Source organism: Cebus imitator, unplaced genomic scaffold, assembly GCF_001604975.1.
Source record: "Cebus imitator isolate Cc_AM_T3 unplaced genomic scaffold, Cebus_imitator-1.0 Scaffold35, whole genome shotgun sequence".
Lineage (NCBI taxonomy): Eukaryota > Metazoa > Chordata > Mammalia > Primates > Cebidae > Cebus > Cebus imitator.
Genome location: NW_016107350.1, coordinates 7,361,519 through 7,384,841, shown reverse-complemented (window position 1 = coordinate 7,384,841; position 23,323 = coordinate 7,361,519). Strand labels below are relative to the sequence as shown.

At 45.7% G+C, this 23,323-nt stretch overlaps 1 protein-coding gene across 2 annotated transcripts in view; it reads right to left on the bottom strand.

Annotated features, from left to right (window-relative positions):
* The window catches only part of MYO10 (myosin X), a 276,172-nt gene that overhangs the window by 30,853 nt on the left and 221,996 nt on the right, over positions 1 to 23,323 (bottom strand). For both annotated transcript variants that reach the window (XM_017524655.2, XM_037737124.1), the window contains exons 20-26: positions 16,895 to 17,019; positions 16,683 to 16,797; positions 8,509 to 8,615; positions 6,884 to 7,117; positions 6,487 to 6,532; positions 4,592 to 5,467; positions 3,136 to 3,259 (exon numbers count right to left, since the gene is read on the bottom strand). In XM_017524655.2, coding sequence (XP_017380144.1) covers positions 3,136 to 3,259; positions 4,592 to 5,467; positions 6,487 to 6,532; positions 6,884 to 7,117; positions 8,509 to 8,615; positions 16,683 to 16,797; positions 16,895 to 17,019 — 1,627 coding nt within the window. The remainder of the gene's footprint in view (positions 1 to 3,135; positions 3,260 to 4,591; positions 5,468 to 6,486; positions 6,533 to 6,883; positions 7,118 to 8,508; positions 8,616 to 16,682; positions 16,798 to 16,894; positions 17,020 to 23,323) is intronic.

Below are 23,323 nucleotides of genomic sequence, written 5' to 3'. Positions count from 1 at the left end.
TCTGTTATTATAAGACCGTCCATACAACATTATTTTCTTTTGACCAACCAGTAATAAAAATAAGGGTCATTTAAAAATAGGATATTTAAAGCAAGCATAAACAAAGTGTTTTCCTTTTATGCGTTCAGTGTGTGAAAACCAGACAGTGCACATGCTTCCCTGAACTTTCTAGAATGCTCTGCCTCCTTCTGTCTAAGGCATTCCCTGCTCATCTAGCTGAGACATCTTTGGTAATTGTGCCAAGCTCCAGAGCTGGGCCCTAATATACGGCAAACCTGCCAAGGGCTGCCAGAATGAAACACTGTTAGTTTTTTGATTTGTGACTTTAATCTGCATTTATCAAAATTAGCCTGGAGGAAAGCTGTGCAAAATTATTCTATTATCTTACTGTCTTGAAATGATAAAGCTTATTCACAGTTGTTTCAAAGATTAGAACAGTAAGCACAACAGCTCCCTCCATTAGTTTATTTAATCTGTTGTTTCTCTGTTATCAACAGCACTCACTCTTGGCCCTCCCTCTGCAATTCCAGGCCCTCTCTTATAATTCATCATTTAGACAATCTACTTAATGCTATAATTTCCTAACTGCCAACACCTTTAGTAGGTTATTGGGTTGCAAAAACTCATTTATGCCCATAAAACATAAACTGGTGATTAGATTTTCTTTTTCATTTCTTGGTTTCTCTGAAAATGTTTGGCTCTGTTTTAATTAAAATTTTATTAAATATTAAATGATGCTGCGTTTACATAATAGGTTTATTAAGAGATGCCAAAAACTCACCTGCCTAACTTCTTTGACTCTGATTTTAATATTTGAATGTGTCTTTACGTTTTTCCTACTCTTACTGGTTTTAGTCCAATAACTACGTAATAAATCAATGCCACACATTTAAAATAAGAAGAATATTGAAGGGAATTTTCAAATTAACTTAGGGAACTCAAAATTGAGGAATGGGAATTATACATTAATAAAAACAGTTAAGATGATTTCTAGCCGAGAAAATCTTAAGATGCTATGATTAAATACTTATTGGATCATGAGGTTCTGATTTGTGATGACATTTTTTCCTTTGTCAGGCGTTCCAATGCTGGCTACCTCAATGTTTTTCATTCCAACACTCCTACTGAAGTCCACATCAAACAGTGATTTCAGACAACAGAAAAGTCTCCCCTAAACCAAATGTTGTGGGGGTTTCAGGAGCACCTTCGGGCTCCAAAGCTGAGGATGGCAGAACTCTGAAAGGCAAATGACTGATAGTCGTCACCAGACCCATGTTTTCCAAGAGGGGCAGGAATGGCAAAAAGGGAATCCAGCAAACAAAGACAAAGTGAAGAAAACAGAAAAAAATATTAAGGACAACAAAAGAAAAGGTATGGAAAAAAAGGTAAAGAAGTGAACAGAAAGACAAGCACAGGAAAAAAGAAGGGAACATGAAATAAAAATGTTTTCGTGGTGAAGACGAAGAAAGAAAACGTGAATGAAGAAAGATGGCAGGAAAAAGGAAGGTGGAGAAAAGGGAAGGAGAAGACGAGGTCAAAAACCAAAGACGGGAGAAAGCAGGAAGAGGAGACCTGGGGAGAAGGTTCTCGTATCCCCGCCCATCTTACGTTCTCAAACTCTCTCCCTGCTGCAGTCTAGGTCCATGCAAAAAACAGGACGGCACCTTCTTTTTAACCATCCATGTAAAACTCCTGCCAAAAATTGGTGATGATTATGGTTTCCTATTATCCCTGTCACTGAGTTACGACTCAGAGTCAAGAACGGGAATAAAGCATAAATAGAAGGTCCCAATTAAATAATGTTGTGGCTAGGCATGGTGGCTCATGCCTGCAATCCCTGAACTTTGAGAGGCCAAGGTGGTAGGACTGCTTGAGGCCAAGAGTTGGAGATCAACCTGGGCAACATAGTGAGATTCCATCTCTATAAAAAATTAGCCTGGGCTAGGCATGGTGGCTCACGCCTGTAATCCCAGCACTTTGGGAGGCTGAGGCAGGCGGATCACCTGAGGTCCGGAGTTCAAGACCAGCCTGACCAACATGCAGAAACCCCATCTCTACTGAAAATACAAAAATTAGCCATGTGTGGTGGTGCATGCCTGTAGTCCCAGCTACTCAGGAGGCTGAGGCAGGAGAATCTCTTAAAACCCAGGAGGCGGAGCTTGTGGTGAGCTGAGATTGCGCCATTGCACTCCAGCCTGGGCAACAAGAGTGAAACTTTGTCTCAAAAAAAAAAAATTAGCCTGGCATGGTGGTGTGCGTCTGTAGTCCCAGCTTCTATGAAGGTTGAGGCGGGAAGATGGCTTGAGCCTGACTTTGAGTCTGCAGTAAGCCATGCCCACACAACTGCCCTCTAGCTTGGGTAACAGAGCAAGACCCTGTCTTAAATAAATACCTAAATACATAGATAAATACACAGAAAATAATTTTCCAAAAGGAGTGTGCCTCAAGGCCCCTAACTGTTAAGGTTCAGCAAAGCATATTCAAAGGTTAATAACAATTAAAGCATACAATGAAAATGCTCATCATGAAGTGGGTATGGTGAGCATTGAAGACTGTGGCCCTCAGTGAGATCCTCGCTCCCGTCCCCTGGATAGCACATCCCTCTAGCCTCTCTAGTATCCCTGGTAGGAGAGAAAATGCAGTTTATCATTAGAATGGGTCTCGACCAATTCCAGCAGCAGCAGCAACACACACATTGGTTTATATGTCTGCATATGTGAGAGAGCGTGATCAGACAGAGACAGAGAGGGAGACAGTGAAAGAGAAAGTGGGAGAGAGAGGGAATGAAAATAGAAAGAATGACGAAGGTGAAAGAGAGCTACGAAGAAGGGAAAAAGAGACAGGGAGAGGCAGAGGGGAGGAGGAGGGCTGATCATGGAGGCACTGGTTGCAAATGCTTTGTCCTGACACTCTGCACCAAGCCAGGGGAGTCACGGCTGTGTTCATGCTGGTAGGACCACATCGCCATGTCACATCAGCGTGACAGGGCATTCCTTCACTCATCTAAGTGGCCTAACACCGAGGTAAGGGTAGCTAGAGTGACTTTCCCAGTCCCCATCCATCAGCCCAGCTAAAATAACACCTCCATTTTCCAGTGCTCTCTCCCATCCGACTCTGCGGTGGCTGCAGTCATACCTTTCATGTACAGAAAGCTGTGGAAATATGGCAGAGTGACACAGCTGTACACAGAGTCGCGCCGGTATGAAAGCTCATCATCTGTATCAAACCTGGAGTCAAAGTCCTCTTCACTATCTTCAAACTGGACAAAGAGAGAGAGAGAAGTCAATGGTGAGAGAAAAGGCCAGAAAGCAAGCCACAAAGACACCCAGCAAGTGTATCATCATTGAAAAAATAAAAAAATACAGTTACTCAAGAGACTGAGGCAAGAGAATCACTTGAACCCAGGGGGCAGAGATTGCAGTGAGCCGAGATTGTGCCACTGCACTCCAGCTTGGGTGACAGAGCAAGACTCTGTCTCAAAAAAAGAAAACAGAAAACAGAAAAACAGACAAAGAAGCAATATGCCAGATTTATGAAACCACACAAATTCAGAATTAAAAATACCGACTTTTAAGGTCAAATGGTCAGTTGAATTGATACACAAAAGACAAGGCATACTGGAATCCAAAGACTATCTGCCCTGAAGTTAACACTGCTTTTTAATGCTATAATTTTAATCAAACCATGCAAGAGTTAACCCCCTCTGAATTACTATGTTAAACATATTTTTAAATCTTCAAAAGTCAAGAGAACATTCAATGCACGCCCAAAGGGACAAAATAAAACTAAACTATAAATAAATCCAGAAACTGGAAAGAGTGAATTTAATCCTGCAGATTCTTCACTTACACCCACTATAAGAAATAACATTGTGTGGTTTGATTGTGAAGTTACTGTAAGGAAAGTCTGCCAATTCACCCCTGACAAGTCTTGTTCCAGTTTGGGGTGTGTCTCATTTCCTAATACAGCCCAGCAAAGCTAAATTTCCATTCAAATTGTTAAAAAGCGGTGGGGCAGGGGGAGGAAGAAATAAAGTTCCATTTAAAAAGCTAGTTTTCAGCCAGGCATGGTGGCTCATGCCTGTAATCCCAGCACTTTGGGAAACCGAGGCAGGCATATCACCTGAGGTCAGGAGTTCAAGATCAGCCCGGCCAACATGGCAAAATCCCATCTCTACTAAAAATGCAAATATTAGCTGGGCATGGTGGCGGGCGCCGGTAATCCCAGCTACTCAGGAGGCTGAGACGGGAGAATCACTTGAACTCAGGAGGTGGAGGTTGCAGTGAGCTGAGATCATGCCAATGCACTCCAGTGTGGGCGACAGAGTGAGACTCTATGTGCAAATAAATAAATAAATAAATAGCCAGTTTTCCCAGGCTTTGGGCTAAACCTGCAACAGGCACATCAAAGTTCCACTTAGGAATGCAATTGGCTTGTGGAATGAGAAAAAGGTTCAGGATGATCTAAGACCCCGACTCTGCAGTCTTCGTACGGATATCCCCTGGAGCTGTCTTCATCCGACCTGAGGATGCAGCAGAGGTGGGCGTGACCGGCCGCGCATGTCACTGGGACGTGCCAGGCGGGTACTCACCGAGGACTGCGCCCCCTCCGAGCTGAAGCGGTAGGCGCCCGAGCTGTTGTAGGTCCCCACGGAGCAGCGGTAGTCGGGGGACCACTGGCTGCCGTAGGAGTTGGAGAAGGTCACGCTGCTGCCGGAGGTGATGGCGCCGTCCTCATAGTCGTCCTGGTCGTAGTCGTAGTCGCCGTCAGGGGACGGGAGGTCGCCGGCGTTCTGGGGCAGGCAGTAGGTGGACTCGCAGCTGGAGGAGTTGTGCAGGCTGCCGGAGTCCGGCGCCGACGGCGCGAGCAGCACCGTGCTGTCCGCGCTGGGGCTGGTGGGCACCACCGTGTCGTTCATGTACGGGTCCTCCTCCGAAGAGTCGTCGCTGGTCCGGATGCCGCTCGTTCGCTGGTCCGAGTGGCCGTGCTCGCTGGGGTTGGGGGAGTCCTTGAAGGCGTCGTCGTCGGCCTCGAAGCCCTCGTCCACCTCCTCCTCCGGGTAGGGCTGGCTGAAGTTGAAGTTGGGCTTCTCCTCGCACGCGCTCTCGGCCAGCTCGCCGGAAAACTCGCTTCCCACCGACAGGGACCGCTCGATATTCCGGACGCACTCGTCGATTTCGTCGAAATTGAGGGACTCGAGGAACTCCTGGGCCGCCCGGCACGCTTCCTCCTCCAGCCTGCGGAGCTCCTGGTCCCGCCGCTGCTGCAGCTTCTGCAGGGAGGCCTCGGTCAGGGACAGCTCCTGCTGCTCCTTCATGCGCTGCAGGTCCTCGATTTCCTTCTCCAGACGCAGGATCTCTTCCACCTGCTTGTTTTCCTTCTGTTTCTCCAGTTCACGGGTCAGTTCAGCTTCCTTCTGGCTCTTCTGCAAGGCTTCGAGTTCTTGCTGCTTCCTCGTTTCTTCCTCCTGGACAGAAGCAGAAGGGAGATTTTAGAAGGCTTCAGTACAAAAAAGTGCAAGGAATAGCTTCCGCTTTGCAACCAGGATGAAATGTGGCCATTGTAAGTTGGACCGTGTCCCCATAAAGTCTACAGGTTGAAATCCTAACCCCCAATACTGCAGAACGTGACTGAATTTGGAGACAGGTGTTTTTTTTTGTTTTTTTTTTGATGGAGTTTCGCTCTGTTGCCCAGGCTGGAGTGCAGTGGCATGATCTCAGCTCATTGCAATCTCTCCCTTCTGGGTTCAAGTGATTCTCCTGGCTCAGCCTCCAGAGTAGCTGGGATTACAGGTGCCCACTACCACACCCGGTTGAATTTTCTATTTTTAGTGGAGACAGGGTTTCACCACATTGGCCAGGCTGGTCTGGAACTCCCGATGTCAGGTGATCCACCCGCCTCGGCCTCCCAAAGTGCTGGGATTACAGACGTAAGCCACTGCATCCGGCCGAGATAGGGCTTTTAAAGGGGCGACTAGGTTAAAATGAGGTCGATAGGGTAGGCTCTAATCTGAGCTGACAGGTGTCCTTATGGGTAGAGAAGACCGGGACACACAGAGAAGAAAGGCCGCTTGAGGACGCACTGGGAAGACAGCCGCCTGCAAGCCAAGGAGGCGGCCTCCAGAGAAATGAAACCTAAGGACAACTTGATCTTGCAGTTCCAGCCTCCAGAACAGGGAGAAAATCAATTTCCACTTTTCAACCCACCTGGTCTGTGGTATTTTGTGGCGCGCCCAGCAAACTAACAGGCTGGTTATGCCGATTTAGAGAAATTATGCTCTTGGGATGCACATTAAAACCTTAGCCATTCACTACGCTTTACCCTACTGTAATGGGTCAGAAACTGCAACATAAACACATCCTCTTAAACTGTCCTTCTGTTATCTTTCTACTTTAATTTAGTTTTGAATCCCAGCGTCCAAGCATTAGAAGTGGGAAGGAAGCAGAAGTAGAAAAAGAGACGCAAAGTTGTCACCGCGCTCATTACCTGCTGGGCGCGGAGCTCGGCTTCTCTTCGCTGTCTCTCTCTCTCTCTAAAAATAGTAAAGAAAAAGTGAAAATCAACAACAATAATCCTAGAACCACTTTTCAGAGAGCTTTTTAAAATAGCTTTGCCAAACACAGAAAGCATGAAAGACAAGAGCCCCTTCCTCTCGCTATGGACTTGTTCTGTGTATGAATAAAAATATTCCCAGAACTGAGTCTTCAATGCTGCCAAGGAATTTTATATTCTAGCCTAAAAGAGTTACTGTTTCAAATTGTAAGTTCTGGGGCATCTGCTGGGATTTCTGGTTGCACAGATAGATAGTGAGCAGAGCACTCAACATACATCCTTTTGTTTCATCCCAGCAACAAAAGAGCTGTACCTTTCTTCTTCCTCCTACCTCTCTTCCTCCTCCCGTTTCTTCTTTTCTTCCTCCTCCCGTTTCTTCTTTTCTTCTTGCTCCCTTTTCTCCGCCAGCAACTGTCTATAAACTCGACGAGCAATCTGACCTCTGAGTTGCTTCTGGAAAACTACGGCTGCCTTTTTCAGGTGCAAAAATCTCCTCCTCAGAAGGAATGCTCTATAATTCTTCTGTATTATCACTACACAATAAAGGACCTTTCTGTATTGTTTTCTGAAAATGAAAGAAAACAAGAGAATCGTGATTGAAGTAATGAGCCTTTGAGCTATTCAAATGAGCTCACATCAAGGCTACAAGCCAAAAGAGGACCCAGTTTTAGAATGATACTCTCATTATGGAAACTGGAGAGAACAAGGAGGCCCCTTTGGTCAAAACAAAACAGAAGAAAAACAAAGAAATAATAACAAAAAAAACTAAAGTAAGAAGCTATCACTATCTTGGCTAAATAAACACGTAAGCCCTCATGCTGACTTTGAGTAGTCTCGGCAGAAAGTTGCATAAACAGGACCCAAAGAGATCTGACAAAATCCTGTTCATATGAAAAAATCATCACAGCAGGACAGCTTTGAACTTCAGAAAATGTAACGTGGGGTTTCAGGCGCATAGTGGACGAAACTCAAATGCCCATGAAAAGCTGCCTTGTTCAGCAAACAACCGGAGGATGGGTCTCTGTCGACAAAATGATAACAATGAAGTAAACAGCAGGGCGCTATGCCTTCACTACCTGATGCAGAGGAAGTAGGTAAACAATTTAAATATCAGTAAAAGGCTGGGTACGGTGGCTCACACCTGTAATACCAGCACTTTGGGAAGCCAAGGCAGGTGGATCCCATGAGCCCAGGAGTTTGAGACGCTCCTGGGAAACATGGAGAGACCCATCTCTAAAATTTTCATTTTTTTAATTAGCCAGGTGTGGTGGTGTGTGCCTGTGGTCCCAGCTACTTGGGAGTCTGAGGTGGTAGGACTGCTTGAGCCCAGGAAGTCAAGGCTGCAGTGAGCCATGATCGTGCCACTGTACTCCAGCCTTGGCGACAGAGTGAGACCCTGTCTCAAATAAATAAATAGATCTCAGTAGAGTTCTCTAATGTCACTGTTCTTTCTTTCTTTTTTTGAGACGGAGTCTCGCTCTGTTGCCAGGCTGGAGTGCAGCGGCGCTATCTCAGCTCACCGCAACCTCCGCCTCCTGGGTTCAAGCGATTCTCCTGCCTCAGCCTCCTGAGTAGCTGGGACTACAGGCACGCACCACCATGCCCAGCTAATTTTTGTATTTTTAGTAGAGATGAGGTTTCACCATTTTGGCCAGGATGGTCTCGATCTCTTGATCTCATGATCGGCCTGCCTCAGTCTCCCAAATCGCGGGGATTACAGGCGAGAGCCACTGCGCCCAGCCTATTTTCTTTCTACTTGAGATGTCAAAAAGTGCACAGCCCCCTTTCCTACTTGCTGCCCACATCAGGCTAGCTAGGTTTTGGGCATGCTACTAGGAGGCCTGATCTGAGACTCGCCTCAATTAAAAAAACTCAGGCTACTCCACTGGAACACACTGGGACGGAAGGACCCCTCATGGAGCTTACTGCCGTCTCCCCTCAGTCTGCGGTTCTTACCGAGCCAAGAAGCCCAACACATGGGCCCGAATCACCATGGCCGCGTGGGTCACTTCCTCCTCCCTCCGCTTCTCCAGTTTCTGCTCCAAGGATTCTCGAAGAAACACCTGCTCAGGAGAAAGTCACATGTCAGAAGCAAAGAACGTGGCCAGCAGAAGGAAGCCATTTCTGAGTCAGAGATATCTTCTGGGGTTAAGGCTTTTTTCTCTCCTTAACTGTGCTCCAAACTCCCATGGCCATGCTTTCTAGAATAGTGCTTTTTAAAGGTTCCACCTGCCACGGGCTAGAACAGTTGCAAAATCCAGTAAGATACATTATAAGCAAAAACAAACATGCTGTATAAAAATAGAGTCCCTTTTATGGTTATTGTTACTAGATTCAGCAGGCATAAGATGACTACCAAACTGCTATCTAAGCCTCTAAGCAGTTATCACATCATGGACCGGCACAAATAGTTCATAGACCAGCACTGGTCACTACACTGAGTCTATGTAATATGATTCAGAGATACAGAAGCAGAGGAAGGTAAGTAGGAAGGGAGGGAAGCCAGGAAATTTCTAAATTGTTATTTTGCTTTCATGTGGAAATCCTTTCTTTGTGCCTGCTATGTGATTATAATCAGAGCATCTTGGCTTCAAAAACTTAAATGCACACAAAATATTGACGTTAAGAACACAATTCTGAAAACTGAGTTTAAAATGAGAACTCTGAGGCCAGGTGCGGTGGCTCATGCCTGTAATCCCAGCACTTTGGGAGGCCGAGGCGGGTGGATCACAAAGTCAGGAGTTCGAGACCAGCCTGACCAACATGGTGAAACCCCATCTCTACTAAAAATACAAAAATTAGCTGGGCATGGTGGCCCATGCCTGTAATCCCAGCTAGTCAGGAGGCTGAGGCAGGAGAATCGCCTGAACCCAGGAGGTGGGAGTTGTAGAGAGCCAAGATTATGCCATTGCACTCCAGCCTAGGTGACAGAGTGAGACTCTGTCTCAAAAATAAATAAGTAAATAAAACATAAAAAATAAAATAAAATGAGAACTGAATTATTTCAGCTGCATCTCAGTTCAGCTATCACAAGCACAGCAGAATCAGGACTGAATAAACTGTAGCCGTTTGCTTGCCTATTTCTGAGAACGGACACTTCCATCCGCTGCTTATCACATACGTGTGTCTGGTAATTGGCACTTTGTATCCGCATTCCCAGTTTTTGAAAATATCACGACTTTCTCTTGATCAAAGTAGCTTTTAATTTTGCCATTTTAGATTTAATACATGCATAAGAAATTCTGAATTATTCCCTAAAACAACCAGTATCAAACATTTTCATGTTTTTTGTGTTACTCCACACAGAGGCATTCTGGGGTCTCCACAATTTTCTACTTTATGTTTCCATGAGTCATTCTGGCCTAAAATGGTGCATCATGTTCTCCCGATGGCACATTTTTCCAGGTTCTCTGTTCTGTGTCCTCCATGACATTTGGTCAAAAAAGCAAATAGTCTTACTACCTTGTGACTCACAGCTGTACCTATTCCTGCTCCGAGTAAAAGTCCAACAGAAATCATTCTCCTATGAAAGCTCTTCATACAATCCTCTCCTTGTAATACAATTAATATACTCTGTTGGCTGGACACAGTGGCTCACGCCTATAATCGCAGCAATTTGGGAGGCGGAGGCGGGTGGATCACCTGAGGTCAGGAGTTGGAGGCCAGCCTGGCCAACACAGGAAACTCCATCTTTACTAAAAATACAAAAAAATTAGCCAGGCCTGGTGGCAGGTGCCTGTAATCCCAGCTACTCGGGAGGCTGAGCAAGGAGAATCACTTGAACCTTGGAGGTGGATGTTGCAGTGAGCCGAGATCGTGCCACTGCACTCCAGCCTGGGCAACAGAGTAAGATTCCGTCTCAAACAAAAACAAAACAAAACAAACAAAAAATATATATACATATATATATACTCTTATACTCTGTTGCTACAGAAGCTGTAAGTGTAATGTTTGTTGGAAGTGATCATTATTAAAGATGTTCAGAAATACAGAATTCCCTGTATGTATCAAAGCCATATAGCAAAAGCAGTTTTCATCAAGACTGGCCTTTAAAGAAGTATTTCGACTTCTCTTTAAGATTTTTGTTCGGTATTACGTATCTTACTGTAATGCTTTTGCTGTTATGAGTGCTTAAAAGGAAAAGTAATAGCCACACCTAGGGGAAGAGGAAGAAGACACTTTTGTCTCTTATCATCCCTCTTGTGTCTGTGAGTGACACACCTTTATGAAGGAACAAAGGTTTTCTCCACCACTGGAAGTCCAAAGAATGTCTTGGTTAGAATCAGAATCAGACAAATACGTGCTTTAGTTTTAAAGTCCATTAAAAAGACAGCTCTCTAAATAAATAAATAAATATATATATATATATATATATATATATATTTAAAGACAGCTTTCTTTTCCTGCCTATTAAATTATTCTCCCACATCTTTATTTATTTTTTCCTTCACCAACCTGAAGGGCAAACAAATGGAGAAAATGCTTTTAGGGACCTGTCAGTTTCATTAAGAACATGAACCCTGAATTTAGACGACAGAAGGGAAGTAATAGGTTTGGCTGTGTCCCCAGTCAAATCTTATCCTGAACTGTACCTCCCATAATTCCCACGTGTCATGGGAGGGACCTGGGGGGGGAGATAACTGAATTATGGAGGCGGGTCTTTCCCATGCTATTCTCATGATAGTGAGTAAGTCTCATGAGATCTGATGGTTTTATAAAGGGCCGTTCCCCTGCACATACTCTCTTGCCTGCCACCATGTAAGATGTACCCTTGCTCCTCCTTGGTCTTCCACCATGATGGTGAAGCCTCCACAGTCATGTGGAACTGTGAGTCAATTAAACCTCTTTCCTTTATAAATTACCCAGTCTCAGGTATGTCTTTGTTAGCAGTATAAGAAGCAACTAATACAGAAAGTGTTGCTGTGAGCCTTGTGTCACCCCGCCATATTCCCAGGTCTCAGCCGAGACCAAGGTGGCACAAGCCGGTGACTGGGAATGTGGCACTGAAGCAAGCACCAAAGCAGCTGAGCAAAGGGTGGTGCCCACTCAGGCGCTGCTTGGCTGAACTTGACTCAACATCCAACAGGAACCATTTCACATGGCTCTTTTTCATCTTTATCTTAGGTAGCTTGATCCTGTGGGTATTCTCGTACGCTGTCTTTACAAAAACACTTCCTGCAGGCTTCACTGCCATAGAACGGAGGAAGAAAAGTCTGACACTGAAGTCCAGAGGGTCAGAAAAGTAAAGTCTTGAGCCTTGAGGAATCCTTGAGGCAGTGGGAAAAGTCAAAACCAGGAAGGAGAGGGAGCGGCTGCCCATTTCAGTCACCATAAGCACAGCTGTTCAGCAGGGAAATACATCGCAATCTCCCCATGGGCTGTGCCATGACGCCTCCCACAGCCCTCCTCAGCTCCTAGGAATGCTTCCCTAGTCCTAGGTAAGAATGCTAGCCTTACAAGAACAGTTACGTTTTATATAAGCCAGCTGGTTCAGACCTGGGGCCATGGCTAATTTTCTGCCTTCAACACGGGCCACACTTGCCTCGGTTGCCATTCCTTTACCAGAAGACCCAGAAGTTCATTAGAGGTTTGAGGCTTTCAATGCAAAGACCTTCTGGTGGCAACAAACCAAAACATCTGCTATCCAACATGTAAACAAAATGCTGGTCAAGATCAAAACTATCAAGAGGGCACAACTCAAATGCTTTGATGTTCACATTTACTTCCTATCTTGTCTGTGGAAAAATAAACTTCCATCTAACCTCTACTCCCAACTGCTCACCAATTAGAACTGAACTCCTCTGTGGCCGGGTGCGGTGGCTCATGCCTGTAATCTTAGCACTTTGGGAGGCCAAGGTGAGCGGATCACGGGGTCAGGAGTTTGAGACCAACCTGACCAACATGGTGAAACCCCGTGTCTACTAAAAATACAAAAAATAGCTGGGTGTGATGGTGCATGGCTATAATCCCAGCTACTCAGGAGACTGAGGCAGGAGAATCACTTGAACCTGGGAGGCGAAAGTTGCAGTGAGCCAAGATTGCAACACTGCACTCCAGCCTGGGTGACAGAGTGAGACTCTGTCTCAAAAAAAAAAAAAAAAAAAAAAAAAAAAAAAATGCTAGGTGTGGTGGTTTGCACCTGTAATTCCAGCACTTTGGAAGGCTGAGGCAGGCAGAACACAAGGTCAGGAGTTCGAGACCAGCCTGGCCAACATGGTGAAACTCTGTCTCTACTAAAAATACAAAAAAATTAGCTGGGCATGGTGGTGCATGCCTGTAATCCCAGCTACTCAGGAGGCTGAGGCAGGAGAATTGCTTGAGCCCGGGAAGCAGAGGTTGCAGTGAGCTGAGATTGTGCCACTACACTCCAGCCTGGGCGAAAGAGCGGGACTCCATCTCAAAACCAAACAAACAAAAAAACTGAACTCTTTAAAAACTTCTTCTGGAATACTTCCTTGATCATTTCAATCCATAGGGATCTCTCTCTTGTAGAAGCTGTTTCCTTACTCCTTTAAAAACAGTGCTGCATGACTTAATTCATCCACTGTGTGTGAATGTCTTACCTTCCAACATAATGAACTGAGGACAATGCCCACGTCTCTGTGTCCCCTGTGCCACACTACATCCCAAGCCTGCCTTGGGCCTGATTTCCATAACATAAACTCTAAGTGAAGTTGGATTGGTACCTTCAGCCCAGAAGAGACTGTTAATGGTCAGGGTGAGTTTGAATGATCTCTAATGTTACTCTATTGTATAAGGCAGTAAGACAGGTGGGAGGTGATTCCTTTATAGGGAATGCAATTTCTTTTTGCTTTAGAGACAGGGTCTCGATCTGTCCCCAGGCCGGAGTGCAGTAGCATGATCAGGGCTCACTGCAGTCTTGACCTCCTGGGTTTCAGCAATCCTCCCACTCTAGCCACCCGAGTAGCTGGAACGACGGCACACACCACCACGCCTGGCTAATTTTTCTGAATTTGAGTAGAGAAAAGGTCTCACTATGTTGTCCAGGCTGGTCTCAGACCCCTGGGCTCAAGCATCCTGCCTCAGCCTCCCAAAGTGCTGGAATTACAGGTGTGAGCCACTGTGCCTGACCTGCAATTTCTTTTTGATTAAAAAAAAATCAGCCGGGCGCAGTGGCTCAAGCCTGTAATCCCAGCACTTTGGGAGGCTGAGGCGGGTGGATCACGAGGTCAAGAGATCGAGACCATCCTCGTCAACATGGTGAAACCCCATCTCTACTAAAAATACAAAAAACATTAGCTGGGCATGGTGGCACGTGCCTGTAATCTCAGCTACTCAGGAGGTTGAGGCAGGAGAATTGCCTGAACCCGGGAGGCAGAGGTTGCGGTGAGCCGAGATCGCGCCATTGCACTCCAGCCTAGGTAACAAGAGTGAAACTCCGTCTCAAAAAAAAAAAGAAAAAGAAAAAGAAAAAAAAAATCAGAGCAGACTCTATTACACTGCCAAGAGCTCCACTTGAGCCATTTTCTTAAGCAAGTTTTCCTACCTGAATAAATGTATGACATCTTGTGTCACCTCTTACTATTTTTCAGCACTTCACAGATACTGATTAAGCTCGGCACCATCTAGAATGAACGATCAGCTCTATATGCTCTGCTGGGTGACTGTAGAGAAGTCAACAGCAAGACCACAGGACAGCATATGAAGGGCTAAGAAGCCCTTCTGTGTCAGGGCTAAGAAGAGGATGACCTGGGATGACAGAGGGGGCTTAACCCAGCTGTAGGGTGCACTGAAGAATACCAAAAAAGGAGTCCTGTCAAAGTCTACAGTCAAGACCTAAGGATGAGTGGGCCACAGAGAGAGTGGAGAGTAAGATTGCAGGCAGAGCGACCTACCACCTGCGGGACACATACCCTCAGGTGTCCCCCAGTGGGTTACACCCACTTTAATCTTCCTGAGTATGGGTGGAACCTGGGACTTGCTTCTAGCCAGTAGACTGCAGCAAAGGCGATGGGATGTCACTTCGTGAGAACATTACATCATTTAACACTCCATCCTATGCTGCAGCATGGGGTTGTCCTGCTGGCATGAAAGACGTGAGCTGCCATGTGGTGAGGGGGCCACGTGGCAAGGAACTCTGGGGGCTTCTAGAAGCTGCGAGTGGTTCCCAGCCAACAACCAGAAAGAAAACAGGCACTTCAGTCCTGCAAACACAGGGAAAGAATTCTGCCAATGACCAAGTGAGCCTGGAAGACGCCCTGAGGTCCAGAAAGGAACAAAGCCCTGAGATACAAGGACTGCAGGCTTGGGGGACTTTGATCAGAGGATCCAGCTCAGCTGGGCCCCAGCTCTGACCCTTAAATACTATGAGACAGTCAATGTGTGTTGTTAAAGCCACAAAGTTTGCAGTAATGTCTTACAGAGTAACAGCTACCTCATGTGATCATCTCTGCATGCCATCTCTACCCTATTTTGTGTTTGTATCTTAAATCCCTCAGCAATAAAACATTCCCCTGGAGCAGGAAGGTGGGTCCATCCTGCCTTTCCCTTGCTGAATGGCCAGGAGGTGATGCCTAAGTACCTGTCATCAGTCTCACATTGGTCAAACTGCAAGACATATGTCTCTCTCTCCCTGCTTTCCTCCCTCTTTCCCTTCCTCTTTTTATAAAGCAAAGAAACTCCTAGATTAAGGCCAGGTGCGGTGGCTCACGCCTGTAGTTCCAGCACTTTGGGAGGCCGAGGCACGTGGATCATGAGGTCAGGAGTTCAAGACCAGCCTGACCAACACGGTGAAACCCCATCTCTACTAAAAATATAAAACTTAGCTGAGCATGGTGGCGTACACCTCTAATCCCAGCTACTTGGGAGGCTGAGGCAGGAGAATTGCTAGAACGAGGACCCAGGAAGCAGAGGTTACAGTGAGCCAAGATTGCACCACTGCACTCTAGTCTGTGCTACAGAGCTAGATTCCATCTCAAAAAACAAAAACAAACAAACAAAAACCTCCTAGATTAAAAAGAGCATATTACGAGTGGAAGCTTCAAAATACTTCTCTGACACTGCAATGCTGTGTATAAGGGCAGGGGACCAGGAATGAGGATTCATTCTTCCTTTTGAGGACACACGTGTCCTCGGCGGCCTGCATTTCTGTGTCAAGCCACACTGCTGTCTTTCCCATTTGACAAGTCACTGGAGTTGGGTGGGGAATGAGAGTGGAAGCCAAATGAGACCCTTGGCAGTTTCTGATACCGAAAGAAGAAGTCATGCAACAAATGTGATGACTGATCGTTGATGCTTAGACCAGACTGCCCACTACTCAGCTCCTATCTGGAACGAGGGGTGAAGGGGCCTCTGCCCCAACAGCATGTTCAAAAGGAGACTTTCTGCCAGGCATGGTGGTTCACACCTGTAATCCCAGCACTTTGGGAGGCTGAGGCAGGTGGATCACAAGATCAGGAGTTCAAGATCAGCCCGGCCAATATGGTAAAAATACTAAAATTAGCTGGGCATAGTGGTGCGCACCTGTAGTCCCAACTGCTCAGGAGGCTGAAGCAGGAGAATCACTTGAACCCGAGCGGTGGAGATTGCAGTGAGCTGAGATGGTGCCACTGCACTCCAGCCTGGGCAACAGAGCGAGACGCCAACTTAAACATACACACACACACACATACACACACACAAGTAGATTTTCTTTTTTTGCCTTCTGGACTGAGTTTTTGACAACCGCTAGGATTTCAGACCGGCTACTGATCTCTCGCTCAACAGCTATTCTGGTTGCAGGGATAAAAGCCAGTATTTTAATTAGAGAAAGTTAGAGAAGTGTCTGGGTATCCTTCTTAGACATGGGGGGCTGCCTCGTACTTCCAAAGCACTGTCACTCATCTGCCAACATTTGCTGACTGCCTGAACAAATACACACACACACACAAACAATCAGGATGAGATGTTTCAACGTGTTCCTAATGAAACAAAGTCCCTGACAAGTCAAGGACTTCAAATAAAATAGTAACTGTTTGGAAGACAAAAGGTTATGGCAGGCATGGCAACGGGAGCATCTTCCCAATGTGAAAGAACAATGGTGCAGCAGCGTCATATGGCCCGAAACCCCTGAGCATCACCTGGACATCTGTTGGGGGTTCGACGGGAGCTGCTCTTTCTCCGCGCCCTACCTTGGTCTTCCCCAGCTGCCACTCGCTGTTGGAGGCATCGTAGAGTTGCAGCAGGCTCGTGCACTTTCCTCGGACGTCCTCGGGCAGAGCCAGATTCCTCATCAGCACTTTATACCTACAACGTAAAGACACACGGGGTCACCTCCTGCGATGGTTCCCTGTTTTCTCCAACCCCTTTGAAAAGGAGGAGGACCCATTCAGCTCCCTCTTGCCTTTTGTAGAAGTCCTGAAAGGGTCTTCGGACCGCATACCCAGCTTTGCGGATTCTCACAGTCTCCAGCATCCCTGAGTACCTCAGCTGGTTCAGCACCACCGCCTGGTCAAACTGGTCTGGCATCTAAACCATATAAAAAGTTGGGACAGCATTAGAAAGGACAGAATTAGATGAGACAGACTCAATGAAGCCACCTCCATCACTGGTCTATCCCTGCTTCAAAACACATACAAGAGTCTTGAACCCATACAGAAATACAGACTAGCACATGAACGCCGGTGGAACATCACCTTGCTTTAGCAACCATCACCCCTGACAATCTGCCCCATCCACAAGCTACTTCCTCCCTCCCCTTATATTTAAGAAAGTCCCAAACACATCAACTCATTTGCAAAGATTCTAGTATATGTCATGTGTTAATATAACAACACTATGATCACATCTTAAAAGATATCAATAATTCCATTTTATTAATACCCATGTTCACATTTCTGGCTGTAGCGCAAGTATCATACATGTTCCGCCACTTTAAAATCTGTTTTTTTCCCAAAAAATCTAAAGTGTCATACAAATGTCACTTTCTCTTACTTTTTTTTTTTGAGACGGAGTCTCGCTTTGTTGCCAGGCTGGAGTGCAGGGGCGCAATCTCAGCTCACTGCAACCTCCACCTCCCGGGTTCAAGCAATTCTCCTGCCTCAGCCTACCAAGTAGCTGGGACTACAGGCATGTGCCACCATGCCCAGCCAATTTTTTTGTGTTTTTAAGTAGAGACGGGGTTTCACCATGTTAGCCAGGGTGGTCTCGATCTCTTGACCTCGTGATCCACCTTCCTTGACCTCCCAAAGTTCTGGGATTACAGGCACGAGCCACCGCACCGGCACTTTCTTTTACGTTTTAAACTTTAATTTAAAGGCTTATTTTACCTAAGAACACAGTGACTCAGTGAGGGGTGGATACCCACAGTGTGGCAGGTGGGGTGGGGTGGAGAAGGCGAGATGACCACGCTGGCCAGTGAAAACGAGTTTGATAGGCCGGGCATGGCGGCTCACACCTGTAATCCTAGCACTTTGGGAGGCTGAGGTAGGATCACCTGAGGTTGGGAGTTGGAGACCATCCTGACCAACATGGTGAAAACCCATCTCTACTAAAAATACAAAAATTAGCTGGGTACAATGGTGCCTGCCTGTAATCCCAGCTGCTTGAGAGGCTGAGGCAGGAGAATCACTTGAACCGGGAGGCGGAGGTTGCAGTGAGCCGGTATCACACCATTGCACTCCAGCCTGGGTGAGAGTGAGACTCTGTCTCAAAAAAAAAAAAAAAAAAAAAAAAAAGAGTTTGATTTTGTTCAAATTCTAGTCAAATACCCATTTATTGAGAGCTCCATACTATGATCATTAAATAAAGTGAGCCTGAGAACATACAAATTAAAGACAGATTCAAAGCCGAGACTTAATGTTCTGAAATGTGTTCTCTTATTTGCTCAGCTGCCAAACAAACTGGTAACTGGTGCCAGGACAATAGGTTTTCAGGGGAAAGCAAAAAAAAGTGGGCCATTTAGGGACTTTGGGGACAGTGATTTGTTTTTTTAATCCACCCACCCGTTCCCTTTAATTAAGCTGCATGTTGTTAGCCTACACAACTGTGAATGCAATGGTGCCAAAATAGTGCCCTAGGACCTCATTGTTAAAAAATACAAGAAGAATGCAAAGTGGCTTAATTTGTGACCCTTTAAAATGCAGTCAGTCATTAACACAAAATTAGGCGAAAAGCCATGTTATTCTGCAAGCTTTCAAAATTGACACAAAATAAGTTTCAAGAATGCTTTGCAACTGTCCCTCACAGCTTTTGATGGAAGAGCTGCCATCAGCTCCAGTGGACTGACTTCTCTCATATTTAATTTCTTCTACAAACACTGTGGTCAAATGGTCTTTACTTAGCAGTATTCCAACCAAGTGCGGCCGGCAAATTAGGGCAAACGTCCAAAGAACTGTGGTTCTCTGCTTTTTAAGTCTTGATTATTTAAATGATCCTTAGAAAAGAAAGTCATAAAAATATGAAAACAAAATTACCCTTGGTGACTCTTACCCTGTATCTCTGGATTTAAAAATGTGGGTTGGGGGGTGGGTAGCTGTTCTGAAGGCATTTGGTTACAATGCTTTTGTGATATTTATTTGGGAATATAATCTAACCAGCAGAAACCTACAAAGACTAGTATGGAGCAAACATAAAACGAACACTGAATAAAGTATCTGACTTACTCAACTTTGCTCAATTTATACTGCCAGAGAAGCCTAAATTTAATATTTAATCACTTGATGCTCAAAGACTTTCATCCAAAATCTCTCTCTCTCAGGCTTTCACCGTTCCTGCCGCCGACTTTTCTCCCAATCTCTAGCGAACAAAGTCTGTGCGATTCTCCATTCCGGCGCTCGACTTATTAAAACTAAAGATATAACACCAAAAGGGCCTCCCCGTTCAAAAAGTTCAGCCACACTCACCATCTTCCTGTCTCTCCGAGGGGCAGTCCACCTTTCCGTTTGGCTCTGGGGCCAAAATTCATATGGAAAACAACTGCCACACTGACCTTTTCCCCACAGCCAAAGACATGGAACAATAATGAACACCATTCCTGTGCTTTAAAAAGTGCCCGGTCGCCATGACAACCCCTTCCATTCTCGGGCTAATTAGTGTGGTGTGGCTGTAGGATTCGATACAGCCCGGGGAGGGGAGGAGAGCCCGGGGCGGCCGCGAGTTCCAGGCTCCCATCGCGATTGGGTCTCTGCCCCTTCCCAGGGGAGGGGGATCTATAGGCTGATTGTCGCCCCGGGCAACCCACCCTGCGATCACGAGGGTAGATTTCCATTGGTAGTTCTCTTCTTAACTGCGATTTCCTTTTCTGATGAATCGAATGTCCAAAGATGACACAGTTGGAGGTAGATAAGGCACAACGTAAAGGCACTTCACCTTTTCAAAACTTCCCTGCTCCTCTCCACTGCTAACTAGTTTTCCTGAAGCTGAGTTAACTCCAACAAAGACTGCCTGCAGTGTGCTGACAGGGAAGTCTTGGTGATGACAAATAGATTGGAATTGCGATGAAACAGCCCCTAACCCAGGGCAATTACAGTTACTTGATCAGTTTACTGAATATTTATTCAACACCTACTATGTGCAAGGTTTTGTGGCTCATGATCAGGGATGATTTTTTTCTAAAAGGTGGAAGCTGTGTTTCGTTTCCAAGTACTCTGCAATTTAGGAGGGTGAGTCCTAAACTATAATTAAAGATTAAAATTAAGTTCCTTGGAATTATAGGAGCCAGAAAAATACTGAGGGGGGATGGGGAGTGCACAGGTTTGAACTAGAGCTTGGATTCTTAAAATGCTGGAGGGAAGGGGCATTCCCCATAGAGAAAAAAACAGGAGGAAAAGTCAAGAGGAACCTGGCAAGTTCAGTCGACAGGATGGGCTGGAACAGAGGTAGGTGCGGAAGGACCTGGGTGAAAGATGGACGCACGGTTCTTGTATTCAAGATAAGAAGGAGTCATACAGGGTCACTGGAGGCTCACAGTTGAGACCATCGGGGTCAGACCTGGGCTATGTAAGGGTCCCCCTGGTGCCAGGAACAGCACTAGGAACAAGACCATCCCTGAATGGGTGGATATATTCTGATAGCATGCATGTCATAAAAATGCCATACAGCCACTAAAAAAGAAGACCAAGGCCAGGCGTGGTGGCTCACACCTGTAATCCCAGCACATTGGGAGGCCAAGGCATGCGGATCACAAGGTCAGGAGATCGAGACCATCCTGGCCAACATGGTGAAACCCCGTCTCTACTAAAAACACTAAAAAAGTAGCTGGGTGTGGTGGCGCATGCCTGTAGTCCCAGCTACTCGGGAGGCCGAGGCAGGAGAATCACTTGAACCTGGGAGGCGGAGACTGCAGTGAGCCAAGATCGAGCCACTGCACTACAACCTGGACTCCATCTCAAAAAGAAAAATTAAAAAATTTAAAGAATAAAATTGGGCAATTGGACAAAACACACAGATACACACACAGACAAAACACAAAAAAGATCAAACTGAAGACATTACTCTAGGGCCCTTCACAAGGTATTATTGAGTGGGAATAGCAAGCTATGAACAATCTTCCTCAAAAAAAAAAAAAAAAAAACAGATGGCCACTCCTCCCCAAAAATCCCTGCCCTATCTCTCTATATATGTATATATGTGTATAAACGTCATGCACCACAGAATGATGTCTCAGTCAACAATAGACTACAGATATGGCAATGGTGCCATGAGATTGTACCCCTCACTGCAACCTCCACCTCCCGAGTTCAAGCGATTCTCCTGCCTCAGCCCCCTGAGTAGCTGGAATTAAAGGTGCCTGCCACCACATCCAGCTAGTTTTGATATTTTTAGTAGAGACGAGTTTTCACCATGTTGGCCAGGCTGGTTTCGAGCTCCTGACCTCAGGCAGTCTGCCCGCCTTGGCCTCCCAAAGTGCAGGGATTACAGGTGTGAGCCACCAGGCCCAGCCTGTTAACACTGTATTGTTATTGTGCCTTTTCTATGTTTAGGTATGTTTAGATACAGATACGTATTGCTATGGTGCAGTCTTGTACAGTAATGTGCTGTAGAAGACTGCAGCCTAGGAGCAATGGGTCACACCATATAGCTAGCTAGGAGTGTCGTAGGCTGCCCCATCTGGGTTTGTGTGAGTGCACTCTGTGATGTTTGCACAATGATGAAGAGAAATGGAAAGACACAGGCCAGTTGTTACCGCATGGTGGTGGGGGCGGGGAGGGACCCAGCTCAGAAAAAAAAGAGAAAGAAAAAAATCAGACTGCACTAAAAGAAGGAAATAGTCACATATGTCATGTGAAATTTTCTGTAGGATTATATCTTTGAAGGAATTTTAAAATGGCATTTTTTACAGGAGAAACAAGCAGATGGAGGCTTCTGGAGGTCCTGCATGGAACAGAGTGAAGCAGGAACAGCTGAGTAGCTGCTGCCTTCGGGGTAGGGGGACGACTTTAAAGTGGAAACCACCTGCCCAATGTCCAGGAGCTAACCCATGGAAAGAACAGATTTGGTATTTATCATTATCATGTGCATAATATGCATCTATCAATGCAACATTAACTGGCCATAAAAAGGAATGAAGTCCTGACACGAGACAACATGCGTGAGCCTTGACAACATTATGCTGAGGGAAAAGCCAGTCATAGTCACAAAAGACACATGACATGATTCCATTTATATAAACGATGCCCGGAACAGGGAATTCTATGGAAACGGAAAGTCAATTCTGGTGGTTGCATGGGGATAGGGACATAAGACACTGGGTAGGTGGCTAAAAGGCAATTTCTTTTTGAGGTGATGAAAATGTTCTAAAATTGACTCTGGTAGTGGCTGCACATATCTGTGAATATTTTTTAAACTCACTGAATTGCACATTTTAAATAAGTCAATTACATGACATAAGAACTATAGCTGGGCCAGGTGCAGTGGCTCTCATCTGTAATCCCAGCATTTTGAGTACTGTATCTCAAAAAAGCTGTTAAAATTTTTTTTTATTACATTGAGGCCGGGTGCAGTGGATCACGCCTGTAATCCCAGCACTTTGAGTACTATATCTCAAAAAAGCTGTTAAAAAAATTTTTTTTTTATTACACTGAGGCCAGGTGCAGTGGCTCACGCCTGTAATCCCACCACCTTGAAAGGCCGAGGCAGGTAGACTGACTGAGGTCAGGAGTTCGAGACCAACCTGAGCAATATGGAGAAACCCCGTCTCAACTAAAAATACAAAAATTAGCTGGGCATGGTGGCGTGTGCCTGTAGTTCCAAGTACTTGGGAGGCTGAGGCAAGAGAATTGCTTGAACCCAGGAAGCAGAGGTTGCAGTGAGCCAAGATTATGCCACTGCACCCTAGCCTGGGGACAGAGTGACATTCCATCTAATTAAAAAAAAAAAAAAAAAGTACATTAAGTACCATGCTAACACTGAGACATTTAAAATGGACAAGGGATGGATGGAAGAGAAAGTTTGTGTCCTGGAGACAGGATGAAATCTATGTAGTTTTAATATATACTTTGGATAATTTAATCCTACTAAAAATAATTAGAAATACTTCTTTCCAGCTAGGCACAGTGGCTCACGCCTATAATCCCGGCACTTTGAGAAGCTGAGGAAGGTGGATCACCTGAGGTCAGGAGTTCGAGACCAGCCTGACCAACATGGTGAAACCCCATCTCTACTAAAAATACAAAATTAGCTGAGCATGGTGGTGCATGCCTATAATCCTAGCTACTTGGGAGGCTGAGGCAGGAGAATAGCTTGAACCCCGGAAGCGTAGGCTGTAGTGAGGAGGAATCAAGCCATTGCACCCAGCCTGGGCAACAAGAGCAAAACATCATCTCAAAAAAAA